A 13,431-nucleotide genomic window follows, 5' to 3' on the forward strand; every position below is an offset into this window, starting at 1 on the left:
GACAGACAGACTGTCACTGATGTTGTGTTAGTGTCTTTCTGTCTCTATTTGCAAATATTAATTAATAAAAATATTAATAAAGAGTATAGCCTTCCCCAGTGACGCATCTTACTGACACAGGACCGGGGCTAGACCGAAGGCATCAACTCCAGCGAGGACTTGGTCTGATGTCATATGCCGCAGAGGCTAATCCAGCAAGAAATCAAATAAGGGAGCACCAACCCTCAATCCACCACCTCACCTCTCACTGCAAAACCGATACGATCCACTGACTCAGAATGAAATGTGTGTAAATGTACCCACAACACTAACATGAAGGCTAACCAAAACCAAAAAAAACACTGATAGGACAAGGGAAAGAAGAAGCTTTGCTAACTTCACATTTGATAAACCAGATACTACCTTGATTGGGGACGATATAACTAAGCAAATCAGAATGGCAAAGACTGAAAATATAACCATGGCTGACAAATCAATCAGAGAGCTAACAGACATATTGCCAGTTATTCTCTCTACACATCCAAGCAACATGCAGATTATTATCCACACTGGGTATTTTGACATTCTACGAAGGAAAACTGTCTCTGAGAAACTGAAAAAAATATTTTTCTATGCTACTGGAGAAAAGAACAAACTTTTAACAACATGTTTTCATCTCAAGGCCCATTCCAACCTTGGGGAAAGGAATTAAATCTTTTAGCAGACCCCTTGGGCTGAATAGGTGGCTGACATCGGCATGCCTCAATCACGGGATTATGTTTATTGACAATTTCTATATCTTTTGGAACTGTAAAGACCGCTTTAGACCTGATGGGTTTAATCCAAACATCATGGGATGCCGGCTGCTTGGTGCCAACATATGTCACGCTCTTGGAATGCCATTTCAAAACAAGATAAGCATGGCAAAACAACTCCCTTCCCCCCTTCCACCACCCTCCACCACCCCCTCCCTATCCCCCTCTACCACACTCACCCTCCCCCTCCACCAAACTCACCAATCAGGGTTCTACCCCAAGAGAGCAGAGCTCATCTTTCCCTATGTCCAACTCCTCCCCCCATTTAAAACGATTTGCTTAGACAACTGCCATATTTTCTGTAAATCGTGGTTTTATTGATGATTTTGCTAAACTACTCTCTATTACAGTGGGGAGAACAAGTATTTGATACACTGCTGATTTTGCAGGTTTTCCTACTTACAAAGCATGTAGAGGTCTTTAATTTTTATCATAGGTACACTTCAACTGTGAGAGATGGAATCTAACAAAAATCTAACAAAAATCCAGAAAATCTCATTGTATGATTTTTAAGTAATTCATTTGCATTTTATTGCATGACATAAGTATTTGATCACCTACCAACCAGTAAGAATTCCGGCTCTCACAGACCTGTTAGTTTTTCTTTAAGAAGCCCTCCTGTTCTCCACTCATTACCTGTATTAACTGCACCGATTTGAACTTGTTACCTGTATAAAAGACACCTGTATAAAGACACCTGTCCACACACTCAAACAGACTCCAAACTCTCTACAATGGCCAAGACCAGAGAGCTGTGTAAGGACATCAGGGATAAAATTGTAGACCTGCACAAGGCTGTGATGGGCTACAGGACAATAGGCAAGCAGCTTGGTGAGAAGGCAACAACTGTTGGCGCAATTATTAGAAAATGGAAGAAGTTCAAGATGACGTCAATCTCCCTCGGTCTGGGGCTCCCTGCAAGATCTCACCTCGTGGGGCATCTATGATCATTAAAAATGACCACAGTCTCAAAGAAAACCATTAGTAACACACTACGCCGTCATGGATTAAAATCCTGCAGCGCACGCAAGGTCCCCCTGCCCAAGCCAGCGCATGTCCAGGCCCGTCTGAAGTTTGCCAATGACCATCTGGATGATCCAGAGGAGGAATGGGAGACGGTCATGTGGTCTGATGAGACAAAAATAGAGCTTTTTGGTCTAAACTCCACTCGCCGTGTTTGGAGGAAGAAGAAGAAAGATGAGTACAACCCCAAGAACACCATCCCAACCGTGAAGCATAGAGGTGGAAACATCATTCTTTGGGGATGCTTTTCTGCAAAGGGGACAGGACGACTGCACCGTATTGAGGGGAGGATGAATGGGGCCCTTTATCGTGAGATCTTGGCCAACAACCTCCTTCCCTCAGTAAGAGCATTGAAGATGGGTCACGCTTGGGTCTTCCAGCATGACAATGACACCGAAACACACAGCCAGGGCAACTAAGGAGTGGCTCTGTAAGAAGCATCTCAAGGTCCTGGAGTGGCCTAGCCAGTCTCCAGACCTGAACCCAATAGAAAATCTTTGGAGGGAGCTGAAAGTCTGTATTGCCCAGCGACAGCCCTGAAACCTGAAGGCTCTGGAGAAGGTCTGTATGGAGGTGTGGGCCAAAATCCTTGCTGCAGTTTGTGCAAACCTGTTCAAGAACTACAGGAAACGTATGATCTCTGTAATTGCAAACAAAGGTTTCCGTGCCAAATATTATGTTCTGTTTTTCTGATTTATTTATGTACATTTATTACATACAAATCATACAATGTGATTTTCTGGATTTTTGTTTTAGATTCCGTCACTCACAGTTGAAGAGTACCTATGTTAAAAATTACAGACTTCTAGATGCTTTGTATGTGGGAAAACCTGCATAATCGGCAGTTTATCAAATACTTGTTCTCCCCAATGTATATCAGTTGATTATAACTTGTTTACTATTGCCAGGGATTCACATAGATAATAATACAGATGCCAAATAACTTTTTGCACTACTTGACACTTTAGATCTTACTCAACATGTGAAAGAGCGTACACACTCGAGCCCACATTCTAGATCTGGTTATCTCTAAAGGTCTCGATAGTTCTTCTGTCATGGTTAAAGACTAGGCCCTGTCTGATCATTTCTGTGTCTTTTTTGAATCACTGATCACCCCAGATGTTCCAGTAAACTCTGTTTCTGTTAAGAAAAGCTACATTAATGAGAGTACCAATGCTCCGTTTATGGATGCCATTGCTATATCTCCAACAATAAGTGTTGAGTCAGTTGATGTACTCCTGAATATTTTTTATGCCAAAATATTGAATGTCATGGATCGTGTTGCACCGGTAAAGATAAAGAAAACTATGAGCAAACAGAAAACACCTTGGAGAACCACCATGATGGTAAGCACCTTCTGAAAATAGAATGTAGGAATGCGGAACCTAAGTGGAGGAAAACTAAACTTCAAATCTACTATGACATCTATAAACAAAGCCTTGGTAGCTTCAACTATGAGTTACGCAGTTCTAGACAGCAACATTTGATTGAATGACAAGATTGTTTTCAATCAACTCAGCAATTTTGTGAACTCAAATTTCAGTCAGGCTTCCGACCTCACCACATTACTGAAACGGCCCTGATGAAAGTTTTAAATGATTTATGGCTGAATACTGATTCGGATAAAATAACAGTTATGGTTCTATTATCTCAGTGCAGCATTTGACCCCGTAGATCATAGAATACTTCTAGACAGGCTGGAAAATTGTGTAGTACTCTCCGTGACAGTCCTTAATTGGTTCAGATCTTATCTAGATAACTGGAGTTACTTTGTTACCATTGGTAATCATGAATCTGATAGGGTGGCTATGACATGGGGAATTCCCCAGGGATCAGTTCCCAGACTGCTTCTGTTCAATCTCTATATACTACCTCTGGGCCAAATTCTACAGAACAACAACATTAACTATCATAGCTATGCAGATGATACTCAAATATATATGGCTCTTGAACTGTATGACAACAGCTCAATAGACTCACTGTGTCACTGTACAGAGCACATAAATATCTGGATAGACTTGCTTGCTTGCAAGTCTATCCAGATTGAACAGAAGCAGAATCCAGATCCTCATTCAGCACAACACCACCCAACCTGCCCGACTATGCCCCTCGTTACCTGAATATTAGTCACCGGTTTGTTAACACCTATATTCACTCAGTCACCCTATATATTGTTTATTTTACACCTTTCAGTTGTGAGGTATTGTTTGTTGTGGGCTGTTTTGAGTTTATAGTTACTCACATTTACCAGACCTTTAGCTTGTTTCTTGTTTTCTTTTGTTTTCTTTTTTTGACCACCTTTCTTAGCCTAGCCCCTATAATTGCTTTTGCAAATTCTGTCTTACCATGTACCAACTTTCTATGCCTGGCCTTTGACTTTTGGTTTGGGTCTGCAACCTGTTCCTGTGTTTTCCTGTTAATCTGACTTCAATGCTATAACTTAAAATATAATTATAACATTGTAATTGGCAAATGCAAAAAATATAATTGTCGTGTTTATGAAGTACCAAGGTAACATAATCAAACAAAATTTAAATATTAGAATTTTTCATTAATAACTGTTCATTTAAATAATTGTTGATATGGGCTGTAAGTTAACACAAGTAAAACACTTTCTATTATTAAATCATTTCAGCAAAATCAAACAAAAAATCAGGGTGTGGCAGATTAAAACTATAATTTTGCTGGAGAACATTGTTGGTATTTGCAGCAATATGTTTAGTGTGAATTTCAAGAAATTGTTTTAAAATATTATTAAAATAGGGAGAGGCCGAATAACATACGTTTTGTTTGGAGATAAAGGAGGTTCAAGTGGCTGACTACAGTATGATGCTGAGGCTGTGGTGATGAGTTGTTCTTTGTGACACAAAAATTAAATTTATTATTTTGGCTGGTAAAAATATGCATAGCTGGTGGACTTTTCATCTACCAGTCGCCTTGGCAGGTGAGCCCAAAAATTTATTTCAGACACTGGTTGCAGGTTTTTGTTTTATATGGTAGTTTGTCATATAGTTTCATTCTTATTGAGCATTAAAGGTTTATATACTACCATTTATTCATTAATGGAATAGGTTTTAAATATTTTTTCAATGATGATGCACAAGAGGAAGGGTATTTTCTGTGAATTATTTTTAATTGCACATACAATTTGATATGTTAATGCAACAAGCCCTTGAAGTACCATTGAATCTACCCATTTTACTGTACAGCTTTGTATCTTCCATTGATCTGGGCTGATTCACTTGAAACTCATAATTTGGGAACATGAACAATCTTGTCAACATAGAAGTATGTTATTCAGAGAAATTATGGTTTTGTTCTGTGATACAGTACTTCCTGGTTGCTTATTGTTTTGGAGTTGACTCCTGGGCTATTTTTACAGCTTTGCTTGCAGCTTCCTGCGGACTGTGCCAGTGATGTTCCCTGAAGGATTGTCCAATGGCAGAAGAACCTTGAAGTAGAAGGCAGTGCATTAACTAAACATCAACACATGGTTAGTCACTGAGTTTAACCTAGTTGAGTAATTGTTTGGAAATACAAATGCCAATATCTATTGTAGTTATATTTTTCAAAGTTGTACTGCTTTCAAAGTTTCCCTGCTTACAATTGATTGAAAAAAAATATTTCCTAATGCAACTTACTTCATTATTGTTTGTGAGACCCATTTTAGTCATATCGATGTTGAAGTAATGTTGGTTAGGCATGACAATCTCAATCTCTTCAACCTGAAACAGTCATACACAGTTACAGTGCTTTGAAGTGGAAAGTGCTGGTCTAGAATAAGTTTAGTTGTTTTGATTATAATAAGATAACAGATATGGGAAGTATATGATACCAGATCAGCAACTTTTATTTAATTAGGATCTGATGAGCATGCACATTTGTAACACTTAGTTATCCTGGGGTCCAACACATTACTAAAACTTAATTTCAGCAAGAAACAGACTGAGACCAAGGTCTCTTTTTTACAGCTGGGTCCTGGTACAGTTTAGGTTCTATGATTAAAACAAACATAAAAAAACAGAGTACAGACAAAAAAATTGAGAACAGAAAAAAAAGACGCTCACAGATAACCCAAGCCAAAGTAAATTTCCTAAAACACAATTTCCTAGTAGATGTTGAGCCTGGCAACGTATGCGCTGTCCCCTAGGTATAAAGCACACATATACAACCCTATTTCCAAAAACGTTGGGACACTGCGTAAAATGTCAATAAAACAGAATGCAATGATGTGCATATTCAGTAGGAAACAGTACAAAGAAAACATGTCAAAAGCTGAAACTGAAACAATTTATTGTTTCTTGAAAAATGTATGTCAATTTTGATGCCAGCAACACATTTCAAAAAAGTTGGGACAGAGGCCACAAAAGACTGTAAAATTTGTGTAATGCTAAAAAACTAAAGCTGGTGGAATATCACACAACTACATTGCTCAAAATATGAAGGGAACATTTAATCACACATCGGTAATGGAAATATATAAAAAATGAAAATGTTTACTGTACATTGTGTAATTCGATGAGAACAGAATGACGTTACGACGGTCAATGGAAACCAAAATCATCAACTGATTGAGGGCTGGATTCAAACTCACACCGAAAATCAAAGTAAACAATTGAAATCACAGGTTTCCTGCGTGAATTTTATCACAGCAGCTCATAAGGTGGCTCAGTTGCGTGTATAGCCCCCATTTGCCTGGGGAATCTCTTCCCAGACCTGGATCAGGGCATCAGTGAGCTCTTGGACAGTCTTTGGCGCTACTTGGCGATGTCAGATCCACCAATACATAACATCCCTGAGGTTTTTCAATTGGATTCAGGTCTGGGGAACATGAGGGCTAGTCAGTGGCATCAATGCCTTCATCATCCAGGAGCTGCCTACACACTCTGGCCACCAGGAAGAACCCAGGGACCACTGCACCAGGTCTGACAATTCCATCCTGGTGCCTAACAGCAGTCAGGGTACCGTTGGCTAGCACATGGAGGTCTGTGCGACCCTCCAAGGATATGACTCCCCAGACGATCACTGACCCACCGCCAAACCGGTCACGCTGGATGATGTTGCAGGCAACATAACATTCACCCCGGTGTCTCCAGATTCTTTCATGTCTGGCACATGTGCTTAGTGTGAACCTGCTTTCATCTGTGAAGAGAACGGGGGACCAATGGTGGACCTGCCAATTCTGTTTTTTTCTAGCGAATGACAATCGAGCTGCACAGGTCCCACTAGAGGACGTTGGGCCCTTATGTCCCCCGCATGGAGTTTGTTCCTGACAGTTTGCTCAGGTACCGCCTCTGGCCTGCAGGTACCACCTCATGCTACCAGTAGTGAAATAGACAAAAGTAACGCAAAACTAGAGAGGAATCTGGCAGGATTGCTGTGCCAGTGAGATCCAGTGTTGTCACTCCCTTGTTTGGATCACGGACACTCGTTTTGTTGTTGATCGACCTTCACCCGTTTCCTTAACTACTGTTCTTATTTAAGTTCCTTCTTTCCCAGTGTATCTTGTCGGTCATTGTTTTGGTGTAAGCCTTGTGTTATGGTGTTCCGTTTGGTCTTGTTTTAGTTCATTTATTAAATGTCCTCCATTCTCCCTGTGCGTGTGTCCTTCCTCTGCAATCATGCAATCATGTGGCCACCTCCTGCAAAACCATTGCCTTTTGGGGGGTTGTCTTGCTGTTGCCTCTCCAGTGCACCTGTTGTCACTTTCATTTGCCAAAACAGGTGACGCTGATTCACAATCGCCTATGCTTCCTAACTGGACAGTTTAATTTACTTTGTGTTATATTGTGACAATTACGTGTTCCCATAATTTTTTTGAGCACTCAGGTCAAAAGGTCAGCACTCAGGTCAAAAGGTCAGTAACATGGTTGGGTATAAAAAAAACTCCCAGAGAGGATGTCTTTCAGAAGTAAAGGTGAGGAGGTGTTCATCACTTTGTAAAAGACTGCGCGGGCAAATAGTGCAACAATTTAAGAATAATGTTTCTCAATGTAAAATTGCAAAGACTTTGGGGATCCCATCATCTACAGTACATAATATCTTTATAAGATTTAGAGAATTTGGAGAAATCTCTGTATGCAAGGGACAAAGCCGAAAACCAGTATTGGATGGTCGTGATCTTTGGGCCCTCAGGCAGCACTGCATTAAAAACCGACACGATTCTGTAATGGACATCCATGGCCTGTAGTGGACATGGAGTGATCATGGACTTCAGCAAGTGTCAGAGGGGGTATCACGCCCCCATACAAATTGATGGAGCTGAAGTAAAGAGAGTCTCTGACTTCAAGTTCCTCTGTGTGTTCATCAAAGATGACCTCACTTGGTCCAGGCAAGCAAGCAGATAAAAACTGCCCAAAAGCACCTATACTTCCTGAAGAGACTCAGACTAGATGAATGATCAGAGCCTAGGTTCTGAATGAACTCACAAATGAAATACAAGATTTCCATGAGCATTCAAAAACTTAATTAGGCTATTATTGAAACATAATACAAACCATATAGGCAACTTATCACGTTATCATTTTTCAATAAGAGATTCAGCTTCTTGTGTAGGCAAATTCATAAAATGTGAATGCTTAATAATTATTCACAAAATGAAATACCAAGAATATTGTTTACCAGTCACCAATTACCAATTAAACAAACATATTACAAGTGACTATTTATATATTAGGAAATAGAAACTACAGTGGATATAAAAAGCCTACACACCCCTGTTAAAATGCCAAGTTATTGTGATGTAAAAGAATGAGACAAAGATAAATCATGTCAGAACTTTTTTCACCTTTAATGTGACCTATAAAGTGAATTGAAAAACAAACTGAAATCTTTGAGGGGGGAAAATAAAAACTCACAATAACCTGGTTGCAGAAGTGTGCGCACCCTTTTACTAATACTTTGTTGAATCACCTTTTCATTTTATTACAGCACTCAGTCTTTTTGGGTAGGAGCATGGCACATCTTGATTTGGCATGCTCCTACCCATGCTTGATTTGGCACTGTTAGATTGTGAGGACATCTCCTGTGCCCAGCCCTCTTCAGATCACCCCACAGATGTTCAATTGGATTCAGGTCTGGGCTCTGGCTGGGCCATTCCAAAACATGAATCTTCTTCTGGTGAACCCATGCTTTTGTGGATTTGGATGTGTGCTTTGGGTCATTGTTGTGCTAAAAGTTGAACTTCATCTTCAGCTTTCTAACGGACGCCTGAAGGTTTTGTGCTAAAATTGCCTGGTATTTGGAACTGTTCATAATTCCCTCCACCCTGACTAAGGCCCCGGTTCCAGCTGAAGAAATAAAGCCCCAAAGCATGATGCTGCCATCACCATACTACACTGTGGGTATGGTGTTCTTTGGGTGATGTGCAGTGTTGTTTTTGCACCGAACATACCCTTTTGGAATTATGGCCAAATAGTGCTTTTGGGGGACGTTTATTTTTGCAAACTTCAGCTGGGCTTGGATGTTTTTCTTTGTAAGAAAAGGCTTCTGTCTTGCCACCCTACCCCATAGCCCATTCATATGAAGAATACGGGAGATTGTTGTCACATGTAGCACACAGCCAGTACTTGCCAGAAATTCCTGTAGTTCCTTTGATGTTGCTCTTGGAAGCCTCCCTGACCAGTTTTCTTCTCGTCTTTTCCTAAATTTTGGAGGGACGTCCAGTTCTTGGTAATGTCTCTGTTGTGCCAATTTTCTCCACTTGATGATGACTGCCTTCACTGTGTCCCATGGTATATCTAATGCTTTGGAAAATATTTTGTACCTTTCTCCTGACTGATATCTTTCAACAATGAGATCCCTCTGATCCTGTGGAAGCCCTCTGTGGACCATGGCTTTTGCTCTGAGATGCAACTAAGAAAATGTCAGGAAAACCCTACTAGAACAGTTTAACTTTATTCGTGATTGATCAGAGTCACTTTAATTGATGGCAGGTCTGTAATGACTTCTACTTAACATGAGTTTGAATGTGAATGGTTAATTTTGAATACAGCCACATACCCAGTTATAAGAGGGTGTGCACACTTATGCAACCAGGTTATTTTAAGGTTTTTATGTTTCATTTTTCCCCCTCGAAGATTTCAGTTTGTTTTTCAATTGAATTGTTTACATTGTAGGTCATTTTAACAGTGGAAAAAGTTCTGACATGATTTTTTTGTCTCATTCTTTTACATCACAAAAACCTGGCATTTTTATATATAACTTTTTATATCCACTGTAAATTGCACACACAACCTGTGATTTGTCTCTGCTTATTTAGTCTCTGATTAATATTAGGCTAAATAATTATTCACTAAACGAAATACCAACAATATTCTTTACCACTAGAGCTATGCATTGGTGTTAAAGTCAACTCGAGCCCTACTACAACCTCTGGGAGAGACCTTCAAAGACGCACCGTTCACATGGCCTATTCATTTTGGACCTGTTCTTTTTCTAATAACTCCTCTAGGTTTTTCGCTAACTTATTAATGTCACATATAGACACATCTTATATGTCAGTAATCTAGGAGACTAGAACTACGCATTGTTGTTGAGATCAAGTCAATATCCCCACTAGAACCCCCAGATGAGACCTGCAAAAACAAGCCATTCACATAGCCTGTTCCGTTTTGGACCTTGTCATTTTCTAATAACTCCTTGCAGTTTTTCGATAACTTATTTATGTCACCTATAGACAAATATTATATGCCAGTAGTCTAGGAGAATAGAGCTATTGCATTAGCATTGAAATCAAGCAACCATACTTTAGGCCTATGTGCGTCTATTCATGTAGATTTCCTCTGACCGTCGCAAACTGGTCAATAATGTCTTATTTTACCTTGTACATCACCAAAAAGAAATCAAAATGAAAACTAAATTCTAATGGATTTATTTTTTAATAATTTAAATTGTTTCATTTTCATTTTGTATATTTATAGGGCATAATAAACAAATGAACATCCTATAGCCAGTGTTCTTAAAAATAATTGTTTATGTATTCTTTAGTCTTCTTTTTTCATATGATTAGACCTTCAATACAAAAACAGACATTCTGTAATTCATTATTATTTAGACAATTCTACTGTATATAGTTTGATGACAACCCAGTAGATGAACTGATGCTCTGGCTGCAGAGGAGAATATGTGTGCTAATAGGGCCGATTCTTATGCTAATGACGAAAAACTGCATTCTGCTCTGGCTGTTAATGTTCGTTTGAAGGGCTTGGCAGTCCTAGTGTGCAACATTAAATGGAATCGGGAGTTTAGAAGACTGCGTGATGATGAATGAATGAGTCTCCAGTATTGGCTATAGAGGCAATACTTTTAAAATGCCTTTAAACCCTCTCTTATCATTCATATATACAAGGGGAATCATTCATATATACAATAGTAATTTCTTAACATTTTTATCATTTATTGTGTGTCCTTGAAGTTATCTTCCACTCTGTTAGGTTGTAGTTTTTGCCTTCTAAAAAAAAGAATACAATTCCAGTGAGACCATTTTCAGGGACTGACATCATTATTTTAGCGGGAATTCAAAGGAGCAAAGTGAGGTGAGCATAAACTTTCACTCATATTTTAACCTGCTGTTCACACTCTTAAAGTTCCACCCTGTTAGGCTAAGTTATGAAGAAAGTTGGTCCGGTATAAAAAAAAACTACATATTTGATATAGTAATACAAGTTCTGTTTTATGTGATAAAGGTTAGCTAGCTAAATCTGGATCACTCACAGAGCTATGGGTAACTTAGCAAAAACAATTCCACCCTGTTATGTCAATAATTGGACATTTCGTGGATCTCTTGATGCCAAGCCAAGGTCAGGTAGACCCAGGAAGGTTTCAGGCAAAACTGCCAGAAGAATTGTTTTCGGGATACAAAGAAAAACCCACAGGTAACCTCAGGAGAAATACAGGCTGGTCTGGAAAAAGACTGTGTGGTTGTTTCAGGGAGCACAATATGACGATACTTGAACAAAAATTTGCTGCATAGTCAAGTTGCCAGAAAGAAGCCTTTACTGTGCCAATGCCACAAGAAAGCCAGGGTTACAATCACACCCGACAACACCTTGACACGACTCACAGCTTCTGGCACACTGTAATTTGGAGTGACGACACCAAAATAGAGCTTTATGGTCATAACCATAAGCGCTGTGTTTTGAGAGGGGTCAACGATAGTGAACAGAACACCATCCCACTGTGAAGCATGGTAGTGGCTTACTGATGTTTTGGGGTGTGTGAGCTCTAAAGGCACAGGGAATATTGTGAAAATTGATGGGAAGATGAGTGCAGCATGTTATCAGAAAATACTGGCAGATAATTTGCATTCTTCTGCATGAAAGCTGCACACTTGGACTTTTCAGCACGTCAATGACCCTAAGCACAAGGCCAAGTTGACCCTCCAGTGGTTACAGCAGAAAAAGGTGAAGATTCTGGAGTGGCCATCACAGTCACCTTAATATCATCAAGCCACTCTGAGGAGATGTGGTTCATGCAAGACGACCAAAGACTTTGCATGACCTGGAGCCAAGACGAATGGGCAGCTATACCACCTGCAAGAATTCGGGGCCTCATAGACAACTATTACAAAAGACTGCATGCTGTCATTGATGCTAAAGGGGGCAATACACAGTATTAAGAACTAAGTGTTTGCAGACTTTTGAACAGGGGTCAGTTCATTTTTTTCTTTGTTGCCATGTTTTGTTTTATGATTGTGCCATTCTGTTTTGACCTACAGTTGAATATGAATCCCATAAGAAATACAATACTTGTGTTTTGCCTGTTCACTCACTCACCAGTCAGAATTCCGGCTCTCACAGACCTGTTAGTTTTTCTTTAAGAAGCCTTACTTTTCTCCACTCATTACCTGTATTAACTGCACCGGTTTGAACTTGTTACCTGTATAAAAGACACCTGTCCACACACTCAATCAAACAGACTCCAACCTTTCCACAATGGCCAGAGAGCTGTGTAAGGACATCAGGGATAAAATTGTAGACCTGCACAAGGCTGGGATGGGCTACAGGACAATAGGCAAGCATCTTGGTGAGAAGGTAACAACTGTTGGCACAATTATTAGAAAATGGAAGAAGTTCAAGATGATGGTCAATCTCCCTCGGTCTGGGGCTCCCTGCAAGATCTCACCTCGTGGGGCATCAATGAGCATGAGGAAGGTGAGGGATCAGCCCAGAACTACACGGCAGGATCTGGTCAATGACCTGAAGAGAGCTGGGACCACAGTCTGTAAGAAAACCATTAGTAACACACTATGCCGTCATGGATTAAAATCCTGCAGTGCACGCTAGGTCCCCCTGCTCAAGCCAGCGCATGTCCAGACCCTGAAGTTTGCCAATGACCATCTGGATGATCCAGAGGAGGAATGGGACACGGTCATGTGGTCTGATGTGACAAAAATAGAGCTTTTTGGTCTAAACTCCACTCGCCGTGTTTGGAGGAAGAAGAAGGATGAGTACAACCCCAAGAACACCATCCAAACCGTGAAGCATGGAGGTGGATACATCATTCTTTGGGGATGCTTTGCAAAGGGGACAGGACTACTGCACCGTACTGAGGGGAGGATGGATGGGGCCATGTATCACGAGATCTTGGCCAACAACTTCCTCCCCTCAGTAAG

At 40.2% G+C, this 13,431-nt stretch overlaps 1 protein-coding gene across 1 annotated transcript in view; it reads right to left on the reverse strand.

Moving 5' to 3' along the window:
* Nucleotides 1-4,924: 4,924 nt before the first annotated feature.
* Nucleotides 4,925-13,431, reverse strand: part of uox (urate oxidase) — a 41,769-nt gene continuing 33,262 nt past the window's right edge. Inside the window, exons 7-8 of the mRNA XM_010867356.2 lie at nt 5,459-5,542; nt 4,925-5,268 (exon numbers count right to left, since the gene is read on the reverse strand). Coding sequence (XP_010865658.1) covers nt 5,194-5,268; nt 5,459-5,542 — 159 coding nt within the window. The 3' untranslated portion in view covers nt 4,925-5,193. The remainder of the gene's footprint in view (nt 5,269-5,458; nt 5,543-13,431) is intronic.

This window comes from Esox lucius, chromosome 8, assembly GCF_011004845.1.
Source record: "Esox lucius isolate fEsoLuc1 chromosome 8, fEsoLuc1.pri, whole genome shotgun sequence".
NCBI lineage: Eukaryota > Metazoa > Chordata > Actinopteri > Esociformes > Esocidae > Esox > Esox lucius.